The sequence below is a fragment of the Salmo salar genome, chromosome 05, assembly GCF_965601325.2.
Source record: "Salmo salar chromosome 05, fSalSal1, whole genome shotgun sequence".
Taxonomy (NCBI): domain Eukaryota; kingdom Metazoa; phylum Chordata; class Actinopteri; order Salmoniformes; family Salmonidae; genus Salmo; species Salmo salar.
In genome coordinates this window covers 14,399,899-14,413,928 of record NC_138295.1, presented here as the reverse complement: position 1 = coordinate 14,413,928, position 14,030 = coordinate 14,399,899, and the positions used below count along the sequence as shown (strand labels likewise).

At 45.6% G+C, this 14,030-nt stretch overlaps 2 protein-coding genes across 3 annotated transcripts in view; both read left to right on the top strand.

Annotated features, from left to right (window-relative positions):
• The window catches only part of LOC106604286 (interleukin-12 subunit beta-like), a 33,870-nt gene extending 31,343 nt beyond the window's left edge, over positions 1-2,527 (top strand). Inside the window, exon 8 of the mRNA XM_014198775.3 lies at positions 2,182-2,527. Coding sequence (XP_014054250.3) covers positions 2,182-2,527 — 346 coding nt within the window. The remainder of the gene's footprint in view (positions 1-2,181) is intronic.
• An 8,477-nt stretch (positions 2,528-11,004) lies between these two features.
• LOC106604287 (transcription factor COE1) overlaps positions 11,005-14,030 on the top strand; it is a 108,286-nt gene continuing 105,260 nt past the window's right edge. For both annotated transcript variants that reach the window (XM_045717922.1, XM_045717920.2), the window contains exons 1-3: positions 11,005-11,826; positions 12,626-12,782; positions 13,547-13,610. In XM_045717922.1, coding sequence (XP_045573878.1) covers positions 11,693-11,826; positions 12,626-12,782; positions 13,547-13,610 — 355 coding nt within the window. In that variant the 5' untranslated portion in view covers positions 11,005-11,692. The remainder of the gene's footprint in view (positions 11,827-12,625; positions 12,783-13,546; positions 13,611-14,030) is intronic.

The following is a 14,030-nucleotide window of genomic DNA, read 5'->3' as shown; positions in this document are numbered from 1 at the left end:
GTTCAGGGTGTGTTTTCTGTATGTGTTTAGGTAGAGGGGTATTTGATTTATTAGTCCAGGGTTTGTTAGTCATTGTTCTATGTTAGTATATTTTCTATGTTCTATCTAGTCTTTTGTATTTCTATGTTTAGTTTATTGGGGTTGGACCTTCAATTGGAGGCATCTGGTTATTGTTGCCTCTGATTGAGGGTCCTATAATTAGGAGTTTGTTTTTCATGGGATTTTGTGGGAGATTGTTCTTGTTTAGCTGTTTGCCTGACAAGACTGTCAAGTTCGTTTTGTTTTGTATACGTTGTATGTGTTTTTCCTTCTTCACCAAATAAAAAAGAAGATGAGTGTACATTTTCCCGCTGCGTCTTGGTCTCTACCCTACGACACCCGTGACAATAACGAAATGCATTCTGGGATTCATTGTGCAAATACTCTCCAAAGCACTGTTTTATCTGTCATCGTTTTAAGCAACTGTTGAGCTAGCTATCAAGAAACAACAGCCGAAAAAAGTTTTTAAAGAGGAAGTCGAGAATAGAAAATTACGGATTTAAAAATCAGCAATGTATCAACACAAAAGTATAGCCCAAAAGAGGAAGGCCACAAATTAGAAAGCAAAGGAGGTATCAAAATGTATTAAATTAGATTCCTTTTTCAAATGCAGTTAAAGTGCAGCCTTGCTTGCTAGCACAAGCAATGTAGTGGGACCAGAAGAGGATGTAGGTTTGTCATCGCCAGCAGCAGCTTTTAGCGGGTCAAATGAGCCAAGGCCAAGCTGTTCCATCGTGACAGAAGAAGCAACTTTGCCAGAGGAGGATACAGGTTGTCAGGTATCGGAGGATACGACCCTGAGCACAAGCCAGGCCGGACAAGCTATCCCCGGGCAGGGCGGGGAGGAAGAGGAGCAGGGCGAGGCTAGAATCGTGACTGCTGAGGAAACAGGTGGGACAGACAGCCTTTCTACCTATCCAACTGTCAGGTGGCATTATGCAAAAGATGTGGATGCAAAAGTTAAACGGCACGTTATTGCATTAGTGTCGTGTAAGCCTACTGGCATCCCAAGAGATGACGAAAGGCGATGTATTACACCACTACAACCAAGGCTGGAATCAAATGTCCACGTACATGGCTATGTTATTCGGCCAAGCTGGACTGCGCGTATTGTGAGCCTTGCTGGCTGTTCGGAGATCGGAGTGCCCCTTTCTTCTCTGATGTGAGGGTGAATGGGGTGAGAGATTGGCGCCATCTAACATCCAAAATAGCATGTAATGAGATATCCCAGATTCACATGGGTGCCTGTTTGGTATATGAGCAATGGAAGCTCAATGGCACTATTGATGCAAAAATGGAGAGAGGCATGCGTAACGCAGCAAATTTCTGGTGACAGGTGTTGGAGCGCATAGTTAATATAACCCTCACACTTGCATCATGTAATTTGGCATTCAGAGGGCACCGGGAAAAGATGTGGCAGGCCAACAATGGGAATTTTCTCAGTATAATTTAACTGCTGTCATTTTACGAACCAGTTCTGAAAGAACTTTTAGAACGCCCCGCAGGATCCGTTAACTATCTCAGTCCTCAAATCCAAAATAAGCTGATTTATATCATAGCCGAGCGAGTGAAGTGTGACATTCAGGAAGAGATGCAGGAAGCCCTGTTATTTTATACTATTATGGACACCACAACGGACGTATCCAAAGTAGACCAGTTAAGCCAAGTTTATCGCTATATCAGAGTGACGAGGGATGCAAATAATGTCGCCACAGATCTGACCATCACAGAGTCGTTTTGGGGATTTCTGGAGACTGCTGACACATCAGCAGCTGAGCTTCAACATAAAATCCTGGGCAGCATAGAGGATAATGAGCTGGATATTTCAAAATGTCCTGGGCAGGGGTATGATGGAGCTGCTAACATGAGTGGGGTCTATTCGGGTGTGCAGGCCAGAATATCCGAAAAAGAGCCACTAGCTGTTTATGTGCATTGCGCAGCGCAGAATCTTAACCTGGCTCTCAACGACTCTGTCAAAAATGTGCCAGAGATTAAATAGTTTTATGATACTGTTGAACTGTTATACACCTTCTTCGGACATAGCATAAAGAGATGGTCAATGTTGAGTGGTATATTTGATTTTGCATCAGAAAAAGAAAACGTAACTCTAAAACGACTGTGTCCCACCCGCTGGTCATCTAGATATGAGTCCCTTGCCGCCCTGAGATACAGATATGTGGACATAATGAAGGCCCTCACCAAGATTGTGCTTTTAAGTGGCAAGAAGGACGAGAGGGATGATGCAGCAGCACAGAAAAAGAAAATGGTTTTAGAAAATGTGAACGTCGTCTCCAAAATGCTTCAGGCCAAAGACGCAGAGCAGCACAGGGCAGTCAGCCTGCTCAAGGACATGATAGAGGTCCTGTCCAGAATCCAACAGGATTTTGAGAAGGCCAAAGTCACTGCAAAGACCCTTGCTGACAAATGGGGAGCTCAGAACGCATTTGAAGACACTCGGAGAAGGAAGGCGAGGCATCATTTTGATTAGCTATGTGAGGACGAGCGGCTGTCTGATGGGGAGAGTAGTTTTAGAGTCAATGTCTTTAATGCAAACCTTGACATCGTTATCCACCAGCTGTCAAACAGATTTAAAAGTCTACGGGCAACATCGAGTCTGTTTGACTCCATCCATCCAACTACCCTGGCCAACGCAGATGATGATGTGCTCTCCAAGACCGTCAGCTGGCTGGCTGAACATTACAGCAAAGATATATCAGCAAGCTTCCCTGGCCAATTAATCTCTTTTAGGGCCTGTTTTAAGAAGGAAATAGCAAAGCGCACTACAGTGAGAGACCTGGAAGTTAATTTGGCCAAAGAAAATGAAAATGGCTCAACCGAATGAAGAAGAAAAAAACACTTGCGAACTGGTTTAAACCTTCACAGAAGTTTTGAATACGCTATATTGAAAGGTGAACCTTTGCCCCAGTCTGAGGTCCTGAGAGCAGGTTTATGCTGCCATGTTTGAATGCTCCACTTGATTGATTTGCTGGTGTTTTTGCTATAGGCCTCTGTGGGAGGCAGATCATTTGAAATGCCGGTATGTCAGTTTTGCCGCCGTGCATAACTTCAGCGAGCATGTACTGGCCATTAGCTGTGTTTCAGTGTTTCTGTCAAGACATTGATCTATATGTTTAGGTTTTATAATATAGGCTATTGCCTATTATTTGCAGATAAAATAGGGTGTTTTTTGACCGCTTTGTGCTTCCGTGGTGCTGATAGACTTATACAGGTTATTTTCTGACCGCCGTCCATGGTGCTCAATGTATAGGCTATATTGCGGCTTCTCTGGTAACAGCTTCAAATGTGCCCTTAGATTAGGTTCTGCTCTGCTGTTACAATGTTTAGTAATATTGTAAGCGGTGCGTAACTGGCTGCAGGGAAGTCAGGCCCAGGAGAGTAGAAATGGGTAACAGCCGGAGCACTTTAATGATGCAAAAACAAACATCACCCAGAACAAAAGAGTTGAAATAACCCGTCGCAAACCAGTCTAAATTGCACAAAACACTTACAACAAACAATTCCACACACAGACATGGGGGGAACAGAGGGTTATATACACGACAAGTAACGAGGGAATGTAAACCAGCTGTGTGGGAAAACAAGACAAAACAAATGGAAAATGAAAGGTGGATCGGCGATGGCTAGAAGACCAGTGACGTCGACCGCCGAACGTTGCCCGAACAAGGAGAGGAACCGACTTCGGCGGAAGTCATGACAGTACCCCTCCTCCAGCCGCGCGCCGACACCGGCCTCGGGGAAGACCCGGAGGGCGAGGTGTGGGGAGATCCGGACAGAGATGGTGGAACTCCCGCAGCATTGAAGGGTCCAACACGTCCTCCACCGGAACCCAGCATCTCTCCTCCGGACCGTACCCCTCCCACTCCACGAGGTACTGAAGGCCCCTCGCCTGACGCCTCGAATCCAGTATGGAGTGAACGGTGTACGCCGGGGCCCCCTCGATGTCCAGAGGGGGCGGTGGAACCTCCCGCACCTCAGACTCCTGGAGCGGACCAGCCACCACCGGCCTGAGGAGAGACACATGGAACGAGGGGTTAATATGGTAATCGGGGGGAGCTGTAACCTGTAACACACCTCGTTCAGTCTCCTCAGGACTTTAAACGGCCCCACAAACCGCGGACCCAGCTTCCGGCAGGGCAGGCGGAGGGGCAGGTTTCAGGTCGAGAGCCAGACCCGGTCCCCCGGTGTGAACACCAGGGCCTCACTTCGGTGACGGTCTGCGCTGGCTTTCTGGTGCAGCATGACGCGCTGAAGGTGAACATGGGCGGCGTCTCATGTCTCCTTCGCACGCCGGAACCAGTCGTCCACCGCAGGAGCCTCGGTCTGACTCTGATGCCAAGGAGCCAGAACCGGCTGATACCCCAATACGCACTAGAAGGGGGAGAGGTTAGTGGAGGAGTGGTGAAGCGAGTTCTGGGCCATCTCTGCCCAGGGCACGAATTCCGCTCACTCCCCCGGCCGGTCCTGGCAATAAGACCACAAAAACCTACCCACATCCTGGTTCACTCTCTCCACCTGCCCGTTACTCTCGGGGTGAAAACCCGAGGCAAGGCTGATCGAGACCCCCAGATGCTCCATGAATGCTCTCCAGACCCTCGACATGAACTGGAGACCTTGGTCAGACACTATATCATCAGGCACCCCGTAGTGCCGGAAGATGTGAGTGAACAAGACCTCCGCAGTCTGTAGGGCCGTAGGGAGACCGGGCAAAAGAAGGAGATGGCAGGACTTGGAGAAACGGTACACAATGACCAGGATCGTGGTGTTACCCTGTGAGGGGGGAGATCTCTGATAAAATCTATCGACAAGTGAGACCATGGCCATTGTGGAATGGGTAAGGGGTGTAACTTTCCTCTGGGCAGGTGCCTAGGAGCCTTACACTGGGTGCACACCGAGCAGGAGGAAACATAAACCCTCATGTCCTTGGCCAAGGTGGGCCACCAGTACTTCCCACTCAAACAGCGCACTGTCCGACTGATACCTGGATGACCAGAGGATGGTGACATGTGAGCCCAATAGATCAGTCGGTCACGGACAGCAGACGGAACGTACAGATGCCCAGCGGGACACTGGAGGGGAGCGGGCTCTGCACGTCACGCCTGCTCAATGTCCGGGTCCAGCTCCTACACTACCGGCGCCACCAGGCAGGAGGCCGGGAGTATGGGGGTGGGATCCATGGGCCGCTCCTCTGTGTCATACAGCCGGGGCAGTGCGTCTGCCTTGACATTCTGGGAACCTGGTCTGTACGAAAGGGTGAAAACAAAACGGTGAAAAACATGGCCCACCTTGCCTGGCGAGGATTCAGTCTCCTCGCTGCCCGGATGTACTCCAGATTGCGGTGGTCAGTCCAGATGAGAAAAGGGTGTTTAGCCCCCTCAAGTCAATGTCTCCATGCCTTCAAAGTTTTGACAACGGCCAACAGTTCCCAGTCCCCCCCGTCATAGTTTTGCTCCGCAGGGCTGAGCTTCCTTGAGAAGAAGGCACAGGGGCGGAGCTTCGGTGGTGTACCCGAGCGCTGAGAGAGCATGGCTCCTATCCCAGCCTCGGACGCGTCCACCTTCACTGTGAACGCCAAAGAGGGATCCGGATGGGCCAGTACGGGAGCCGAGGTAAACAGAGCCCTTAGGTGACCAAAAGCCCTGTCCGCCTCAGCCGACCACTGCAAACGCACCGGGCCCCCATTCAGCAGTGAGGTAATGGGAGCCGCTACCTGACCAAAACCCCAGATAAACCTCCGGTAGTAATTGGCAAAGCCTAAAAACCGCTGCACCTCCTTTACCGTGGTGGGAGTCTGCCAATTACGCACGGCTGAAAAGCGCTCACTCTCCATCTCCACCCCTGAGGTGGAAATGCGGTTACCTAGGAAGGAGACGGACTGCTGTAAGGACATACAGGTCATGCTCCAACAGTCGACCAAGCACCCTGCGCACCAGGGACACATGCTCGGCCCGTGCAGCGGAGTATATCAGAATATCATCAATATACACCACTACACCCTGCTCGTGCAAGTCCCTGAAAATCTCGTCTACAAAGGCTTGGAAGACTGATGGAGCATTCATCAACCCGTACGGCATGACGAGATACTCATAATGCCCTGAGGTAGTACTGAATGCTGTCCTCCACTCGTCTCCCTCCCGGATACGCACCAGGTTGTAAGCGCTCCTGAGATCTAGTTTGGTGAAGAAGCGCAACCTGTTCATTTTTTATTTATTTATTTTTTATTTCACCTTTATTTAACCAGGTAGGCTAGTTGAGAACAAGTTCTCATTTGCAACTGCGACCTGGCCAAGATAAAGCATAGCAATTCGACACATACAACAACACAGAGTTAAACATGGAATAAACAAAATATACAGTCAATAATACAGTAGAACAAAAGAAAACTAAAAGTCTATATACAGTGAGTGCAAATGAGGTAAGTTAAGGAAATACATTTTACATTTACATTTACATTTAAGTCATTTAGCAGACGCTCTTATCCAGAGCGACTAAATAGGCCATGGTGGTGAAGTAATTACAATATAGCAATTAAACACTGGAAGGGTAGATGTGCAGAAGATGAATGTGCAAGTAGATATACTGAGGTGCAAAGGAGCAAGATAAATAAATAAATACAGTATGGGGATGAGGTAGGTAGATAGATGGGCTGTTTACAGATGGGCTATGTACAGGTGCAGTGATCCCCATTGACTCAATCGCTGTGGTTTTGAGAGGTAGCAGGTAACTGTACTTCACAGTGATCTGGTTGAGGGCTCGATAGTCAATACATGGGCTCAGACCTCCCTCCTTTTTCTTCACAAAAAAAGAAACTCGAGGAGGCAGGTGAAGTGGAGGACCGAATGTACCCCTGACGCAGGGAGACATATGTTTCCATAGCCGCCGTCTCCGCCTGTGACAGGGGATACACGTGACTCCTGGGAAGTGCGGCGTCTACCAGGAGATTTATCGCACAATCCCCCCGACAATGGGGTGGTAATTGAGTCGCCTTCTTATTAGAGAAGGCGAGAGCCAAGTCGGAATATTCAGGGGGAATGCGTACGGTGGAGACCTGGTCTGGACTTTCCATCGTAGTAGCACCAACGGAAACCCCTAAACACCTCCCCGAGCACTCTCGCGACCACCCGGTGAGAGCCCTCTGTTGCCATGAAACAGTGGGGTCATGACAAGCTAACCAGGGTAGGCCTAGCACCACTGGAAACGCAGGAATTGTCAATGAGGAACAGACTGATTCTCTCCTTGTGACCCCCCCTGCATCACCATGCCCAGGGGAGCGGTGGCCTCCCTAATCAACCCTGACCCTAATGGTCGACTGTCTAAGGCGTGAACTGGGAAGGGCATAGCCACTAAACTATGGGCAAATGATCTGTCTATAAAATTCACTGGAGGCGCTGGAGGAACTGTCCCTGTCTCTCCCAGCGGTCCATGGTTTGGACGACGCGGTCCATGGTGACGCCGAGATGGTGGAGCATCGCCGCGTGCTCCCGGACGCGCTCCTTGACCCCTATACCAGGGGCACCTGCTCCTGCTGACTCCATATTCAGGTGTGGAATTCTGTAAGCGGTGCATAACTGGCTGCAGGGAAGTCAGGCGCAGGAGAGCGGAAATGGGTAACAGCCGGAGCACTTTAATGATGGAAAAACAAACGGCACCTAGAACAGCAAAATACGGGTTGAAATAACCCATCGCAAACCATTCTAAATTGCACAAAACACTTACAACAAACAATTCTACACACAGACATGGGGGAAGAGAGGGTTATATACATGACGAGTAATGAAGGAATGTAAACCAGGTGTGTGGGAAAACAAGACAAAACAAATGGAAAATGAAAGGTGGATCGGCGATGGCTAGAAGACCGGTGAAGTCGACCGCCGAACGCCGCCCGAACAAGGTGAAGGACCGACTTCGGCGGAAGTCGTGACAAATATTAACACACAGTCTTTCCAACAACAGGGAAATATGGGTGGTGATAGGGGCCGTAATATTTTGGGACACCTGGGCTCGTCATGATTAAGCTATGCTACTGTGTACTGGTATTGAGTACAATTGCCACACTTGTAGTTGACTGGGGTAATATGCAGGAGCATGGTCTTGTTTGCGCCTTGGCTGTTGTCGGATTGGACAACACTGTCTTTAATGTTGTTAGCTCTATTGTAGGCAGGAGGCTGCTGAAGTGCATTCCCTAGTGTCTAAGCGTAGAATATGCCAATGTTTTTTAATGATGGCAAATAGTTCTGAACTTTGTGGGGTGTAGGTAGTGATGATTGGATAAGAGATCTTGCTCTCTTGGGCATGTGCGCTTGCTCAGCAGTTGTGCTCTAGGAACATCCATGAGTTTCCTTTCAGCTTGATTTAACCATGTCTGATTGTAGCCCTTTACATGCTTGCAAAAAAACCAGAAAATAACTTATTTACATAAGTATTCAGACCCTTTGCTATGAGACTCGAAATTGAGCTCAGGTGCACCCTGTTTCCAAGGATCATCCTTGAGATGTTTCTACAACTTGATTGGAGTCCACCTGTGGTAAATTCAATTGATTAGACATGAGTTGGAAAGGCACACACCTGTCTATATAAGGTCCCACAGTTGACAATGCACATCAGAGCAAAAACCAAGCCATAAGGTCGAAGGAATTGTCCATAGAGCTCCAAGACAGGACTGTGTCGAGGCACAGATCTGAGGAAGGGAAACAAAAACTGTCTGCAGCATTGAAGGTCCCCAAGAACACAGTGGCTTCAATCATTCTTAAATGGAAGAAGTTTGGAACGACCAAGACTCTTCCTAGAGCTGGCCGCCCGGCCAAACTAAGCAATCAGGGGATTTGTCAGGGAGGTGGTCAAGAACCCGCTGGTCACTCTGACAGAGCTCCAGAGTTCCTCTGTGGAGATGGGAGAACCTTCCAGAAGGACAACCATCTCTGCAGCACTCCACCAATCAGGCTTTTATGGTAGAGTGGCCAGGTGGAAGCCATTCCTTAGTAAAAGGCAGTTGACAGCCCGCTTGGAGTTTGCCAAACGTCACCAAAAGAGAAACAAGATTCTCTGGTCTAAGGAAATCAAGATTGAACTCTTTGGCCTGAATACCAAGTATAACGTCTGGAGGAATCCTGACACAATCCCCTGAAAGGAGCAAAGTACAGAGATATTCTTTATGAAAACCTGCTCTCAGGACCTTAGACTGGGGCAAAGATTCTCCTTCCAATATAGCCTGTTCAAAATGTTTGTGAAGGTTTTAACCAGTTCGCAAGTGTTTTTAATTCTTCATTCGGTTGAGCCATTGTCTTTGGCCAAATTAACTTCCAAATGTAATGATGTGTTTTCCTCTATGTAATATCCAGCTTGTACTTTCTCTTTAAACAATGGCTTGACTTACTTTTGATATTACCTTAATAAAGTTCATTAACTTTTGTGAAGGTTTGGTGCGGTGCGGCTATTAGCCTATTATACTGCAGTCCTATGATATGAAGGAAATGCACTCCAATGCTTCAATTGTCTCTGAAGAATGTTCCAGGCCTACCAGTGTTACTCCGATAATCCAACAATATAACACTTATCTTTAAAAAAAAGATTTGGATCAAAAAATAACAAATGACCTCCTTCTGTACGCCCATGTCTGTATAAGAAACACAATAGCATGTCTGACACGTATACAGGATACACATTGGTGTTATAGCATATCTCTATATCTCTCTCACTCTAAACGAAGCTTCCTTTATATGTATTTGTTTAGTATTAATATTATACAGTGGACCCCTAAGCCTACAGGCCTTTATGCGTGCAATGCCCTGATGCATTTAGTGCTCAAATCTCTTACAGCTGAACCATGTTTAAGTAAAGTAAAATCAAATGAAACAATAGACTACACAGTTGATGCTACACATCAAAACACAAGGAATAAATGTGTCTCATTTGGCCAATATGCCTCATTTATTGATGTCTCTTTGTGGGTGGACACCCTAATGACCCACAATGCATATGGATTAATGGTACATTTCTCAAATGTCAGCTGAATTCAAATCTTCCCAGTCACTTGTCCAGCTCCAAGTCTTCATAACGGAAACCCTGATAAGTTTGATATGTCTTTTTAATTGTGTGCTCCATATTCAGTTTGAGGTTAACAGTGCATTTGGAAAGTGTTCAGACCCCTTGACTTTTTCTAAAATGGATGAAAAAAAATGTCCCTCATCAATCTACACACAATACCCCCCAAGAGTGTGCAAAGCTGTCATCAAGGCAAAGGGTGGCTACTTTGAAGAATCTCAAATATAAAATGTATTTAGATTTTGTTAACACTTTTTTGGTTACTATATGATTCCATATGTGTTATTTCATAGTTTTGATGTCTTCACTATTATTCTACAATGTAGAAAATATTACAAATAAAGAAAACCCCTGGAATGAATAGGTGTGTCCAAGCATTTGACGGTACTGTATATGTATAGTATATAAAATACACTTTCCAGTGACACTGACTCACCCAATGATGAAGATGAAGCATGGTGATGGCTGATGCACTAGTGGCAATATCTCCAGATAATGTTCAGACAGGAGTCAAATGTTCAGACAGGAGTCAAATGTTTTTTTGACTAATTTTGGCAAAATGATTTCAGTTTATCAGGGTGCTGCAGCATCCCTACTTCCTGCGTCTATGGTGAGAGTGAGAAGAGACAAAGTACAGGTTGAGATCTCTGGTTGGGAATGAGACAGTAGATGGCAACATTGCATTAGAAAGGTGGTGAGGGTGTGTGTGTTTGTGTGTGTGTGTGTGTGTGTGTGTGTGTGAGAGTGAGAGAGAGAGAGAGAGAGAGAGATGTCAAATCCCGAAGGCATGATCACGCACACACACGCACGCACATACGCACACGCACACACGCACGCACATACGCACACGCACACACACACACATACACACACCCTGGTTAAGTGGTTGGGGCAGGACTGTGCGCATTAGGCGAGGGATACAACATGGCTGGGTTGAGGAACATCGATAGATGATGATGAGCGACCGTGCACGTGGGGGTGTTACCCCACCTCTTCACCAGACACGCCCGCTTCCCTTCCATCTGAGTTCACTCATGTTCGGTTACCGGAGACCTTCAGAAGTGTTTCCTTTGGGAAGGAGAGACCACAAATCACTCCAGGAGCAGCGAACGGACAGGAGCAACGAACGGATCTATGGCCTAGCGTTTCCTCGCGCGCTCTTTTCATCCGTGAGAGATTTCTGAAGACAATAAAGCAACAGTAGGCTAGAGGAAGAAATAATTTGATTGGTTGATGCTTGTTTCTCTTCTCTAAAATGTTGGTTCTCTTTTGAAGTTACATTAACTGACCCCCCCTCACGTTCACCTGATGGTCCGGGAGGACTTTTCTGCTTCACAAGAGTTGTTGACGCACAGCCCACTAACCCCTGGATGATGACAGCACCCTTTCCAGACCCTCATCTCGTTCATAGTTCTCTCTCTCTAGTTTCTGAGTGAAAACTACAAAAATAAGTGTGAAACACCGCGCCACTTGCGCACCGAATATCTCTCTCCGTCTGGGTGATCAAAAGCCACGGGGAAGGAAGAAAAGGGAAGCGAGAGAGACAGGGAGCGAGAGGCACATAGTGTGACGGGAGGAGGAAACGTGAGTTTTGATGTTTGGGATCCAGGAGAACATCCAGAGGAGCGGGAGTGTTATGAAAGAAGAGCCCTTGTTGACCGGGATGAACGCCGTGCGGAGCTGGATGCAGGGCGCCGGGCTGCTGGACGCCAACACAGCCGCCCAGAGGTAAGCCCGAGGTGGCTAGCCAGTCAACACTGGCCCCGGGGAATGGTTTTTATCCCAGCCCCGTTGTCTGAGACGGACTACATGTGTTTTGGGACAGCATTGCGCTCCCAATGGACTGTTGGTTTCCTTTTCTAGGCATATAGCCTAATATTGACTTGGGGGATTTGATTGTAGCTTGCAGACTTCATGTCTGTGATTGAAGCTAGGCTAAAGCATAGCTTACACAATGGTTTTGTTTCTGTTCATTGCAACTTATTCAGGTAACCTATTAGCTAGTAGCCTATCAAATCAATCAAAATAAACACTATATCCAAAGGATTTAAACTTGTCAGACACAGGCCTAATTTTACAGACTAGTTATTTATTTATAATGACACGTCAATAATTATAACGCAGTAAAACAGTAATACAATCATTATTTTTGAGACACCTAGGTTATTACAGTTTTATTTGACCTTTATTTAACTAGGCAAAAGGTCCCCAACATCTAGCATTGGCTCTCCATATAGCGACCAAATCCCAACTGTTCATATAGGGTAAGGCTATACTTTGACAATTTGTAAATAATATTTGTTTGGCCCATAACTCTTTTCAGACATGTGCAAATGACCTAGTGGAATTATGACATTTCAGCCTGAATTTATTTTCAAAATTGTTTAAAATGTAAAATAAAAGTCAAGATATATTGACAATTTCGGCGGCCAGAATGTTAGTGTTTTACTGTTTTACTTCATGTGTAATTCAGTGGCATCCATGTGAAAGTTGTGCTAATGGGGCTTGGTGCTGCTTGTATCCGCAGCGGAGTGGCTCTAGACCGGGCACATTTCGAGAAACAACCGCCCTCCAACCTTCGCAAATCCAACTTCTTCCACTTCGTGCTGGCTCTGTACGACAGACAAGGGCAGCCGGTGGAGATAGAGAGAACCAGCTTCGTTGGATTTGTTGAAAAGGAAAAGGTGAGCTTTCCCAAAACATTATGAAAGCCATAACCCTATCAGCAGCATATGGATATATTGATTTGACATCTGCAGCAGTTCCTTTACGTGCATGAGGCTTATGAATAATTTGCTTAATGTATTACTACAATTAAAAATACAAATGTTGTCTTACAATAATTATTATAGATATGGTTTTGAGTTGTTTTTATATTAGTTTGGACTACATGGAAGGAACAAGCTGTTTTATTCGATACTTTGTGTGGTATTTATTATTCATAACTTAAAGCCCCTGTCCGCGTCGATCATTTGCTCATATTTCAGCGTTGTAACGATGAATTGTATCATAACTTATTGCTATTGAAAATATTACAGCACTAAACGTTTAGAATTATTTATGCAGGTCTGTAATTGTCACCAGAAAACTCTTTAAACATGCAATTTTATTTTAGTAGGATATTGTTCCAGTATTAAAATCGAATATTTTTGGTTAAACACAAATACAATTAATTAGTAGGGTATTATACTCCGGCGTTCTGTTGCCTGACTATAGTCGTATCACATTTATATGGCTCTAAGTCACTGAATTCATTCCCATTAGTTATATTTATCGTGGGACATATTTTGAAAATTATTTACATATCGTTTTTTTAAAGTTGTTATATCGTTTCTGATATTGATATCGAATATATATATTTGGTACATTTAAAGACAGCCTTTTGTAAATCTGTGTGTGTAGTGGGTTTTGTTCTTTGTGACCTGACTGAGTGTGTGTGTGTTGGCAGGAAACGCCAGGGGGAAAGACCAACAATGGGATACAGTACAGGTTACTGCTCCTATACAGCAATGGTACGGTCAGCACACACACACACACACACACATTTATTACATACCAATCCACCAGTGAATTCCAATGCAATAGAATTAATTTGAATGAAATATATGGGATAAAAAATTACAGTAATTGCAAATGTGTTATTGACATACGAAAATAACATTGATTGTTATTATTCTAAAAAAGTATTCATTTAATGTAAGCATTAGTATTAACCTATTAACATACACTACCGTTCAAAAGTTTGGGGTCACTTAGAAATGTCCTTGTTTTCCATGAAAACATACATGAAATTAGTTGCAAAATGAATAGGAAATATAGTCAAGACATTGACAAGGTTCTAAATAATGATTTTTAATTGAAATAATAATTGTGACCTTCAAACTTTTCTTTCGATAAAAAGAATCCTCCATTTGCAGCAATTACACCCTTGC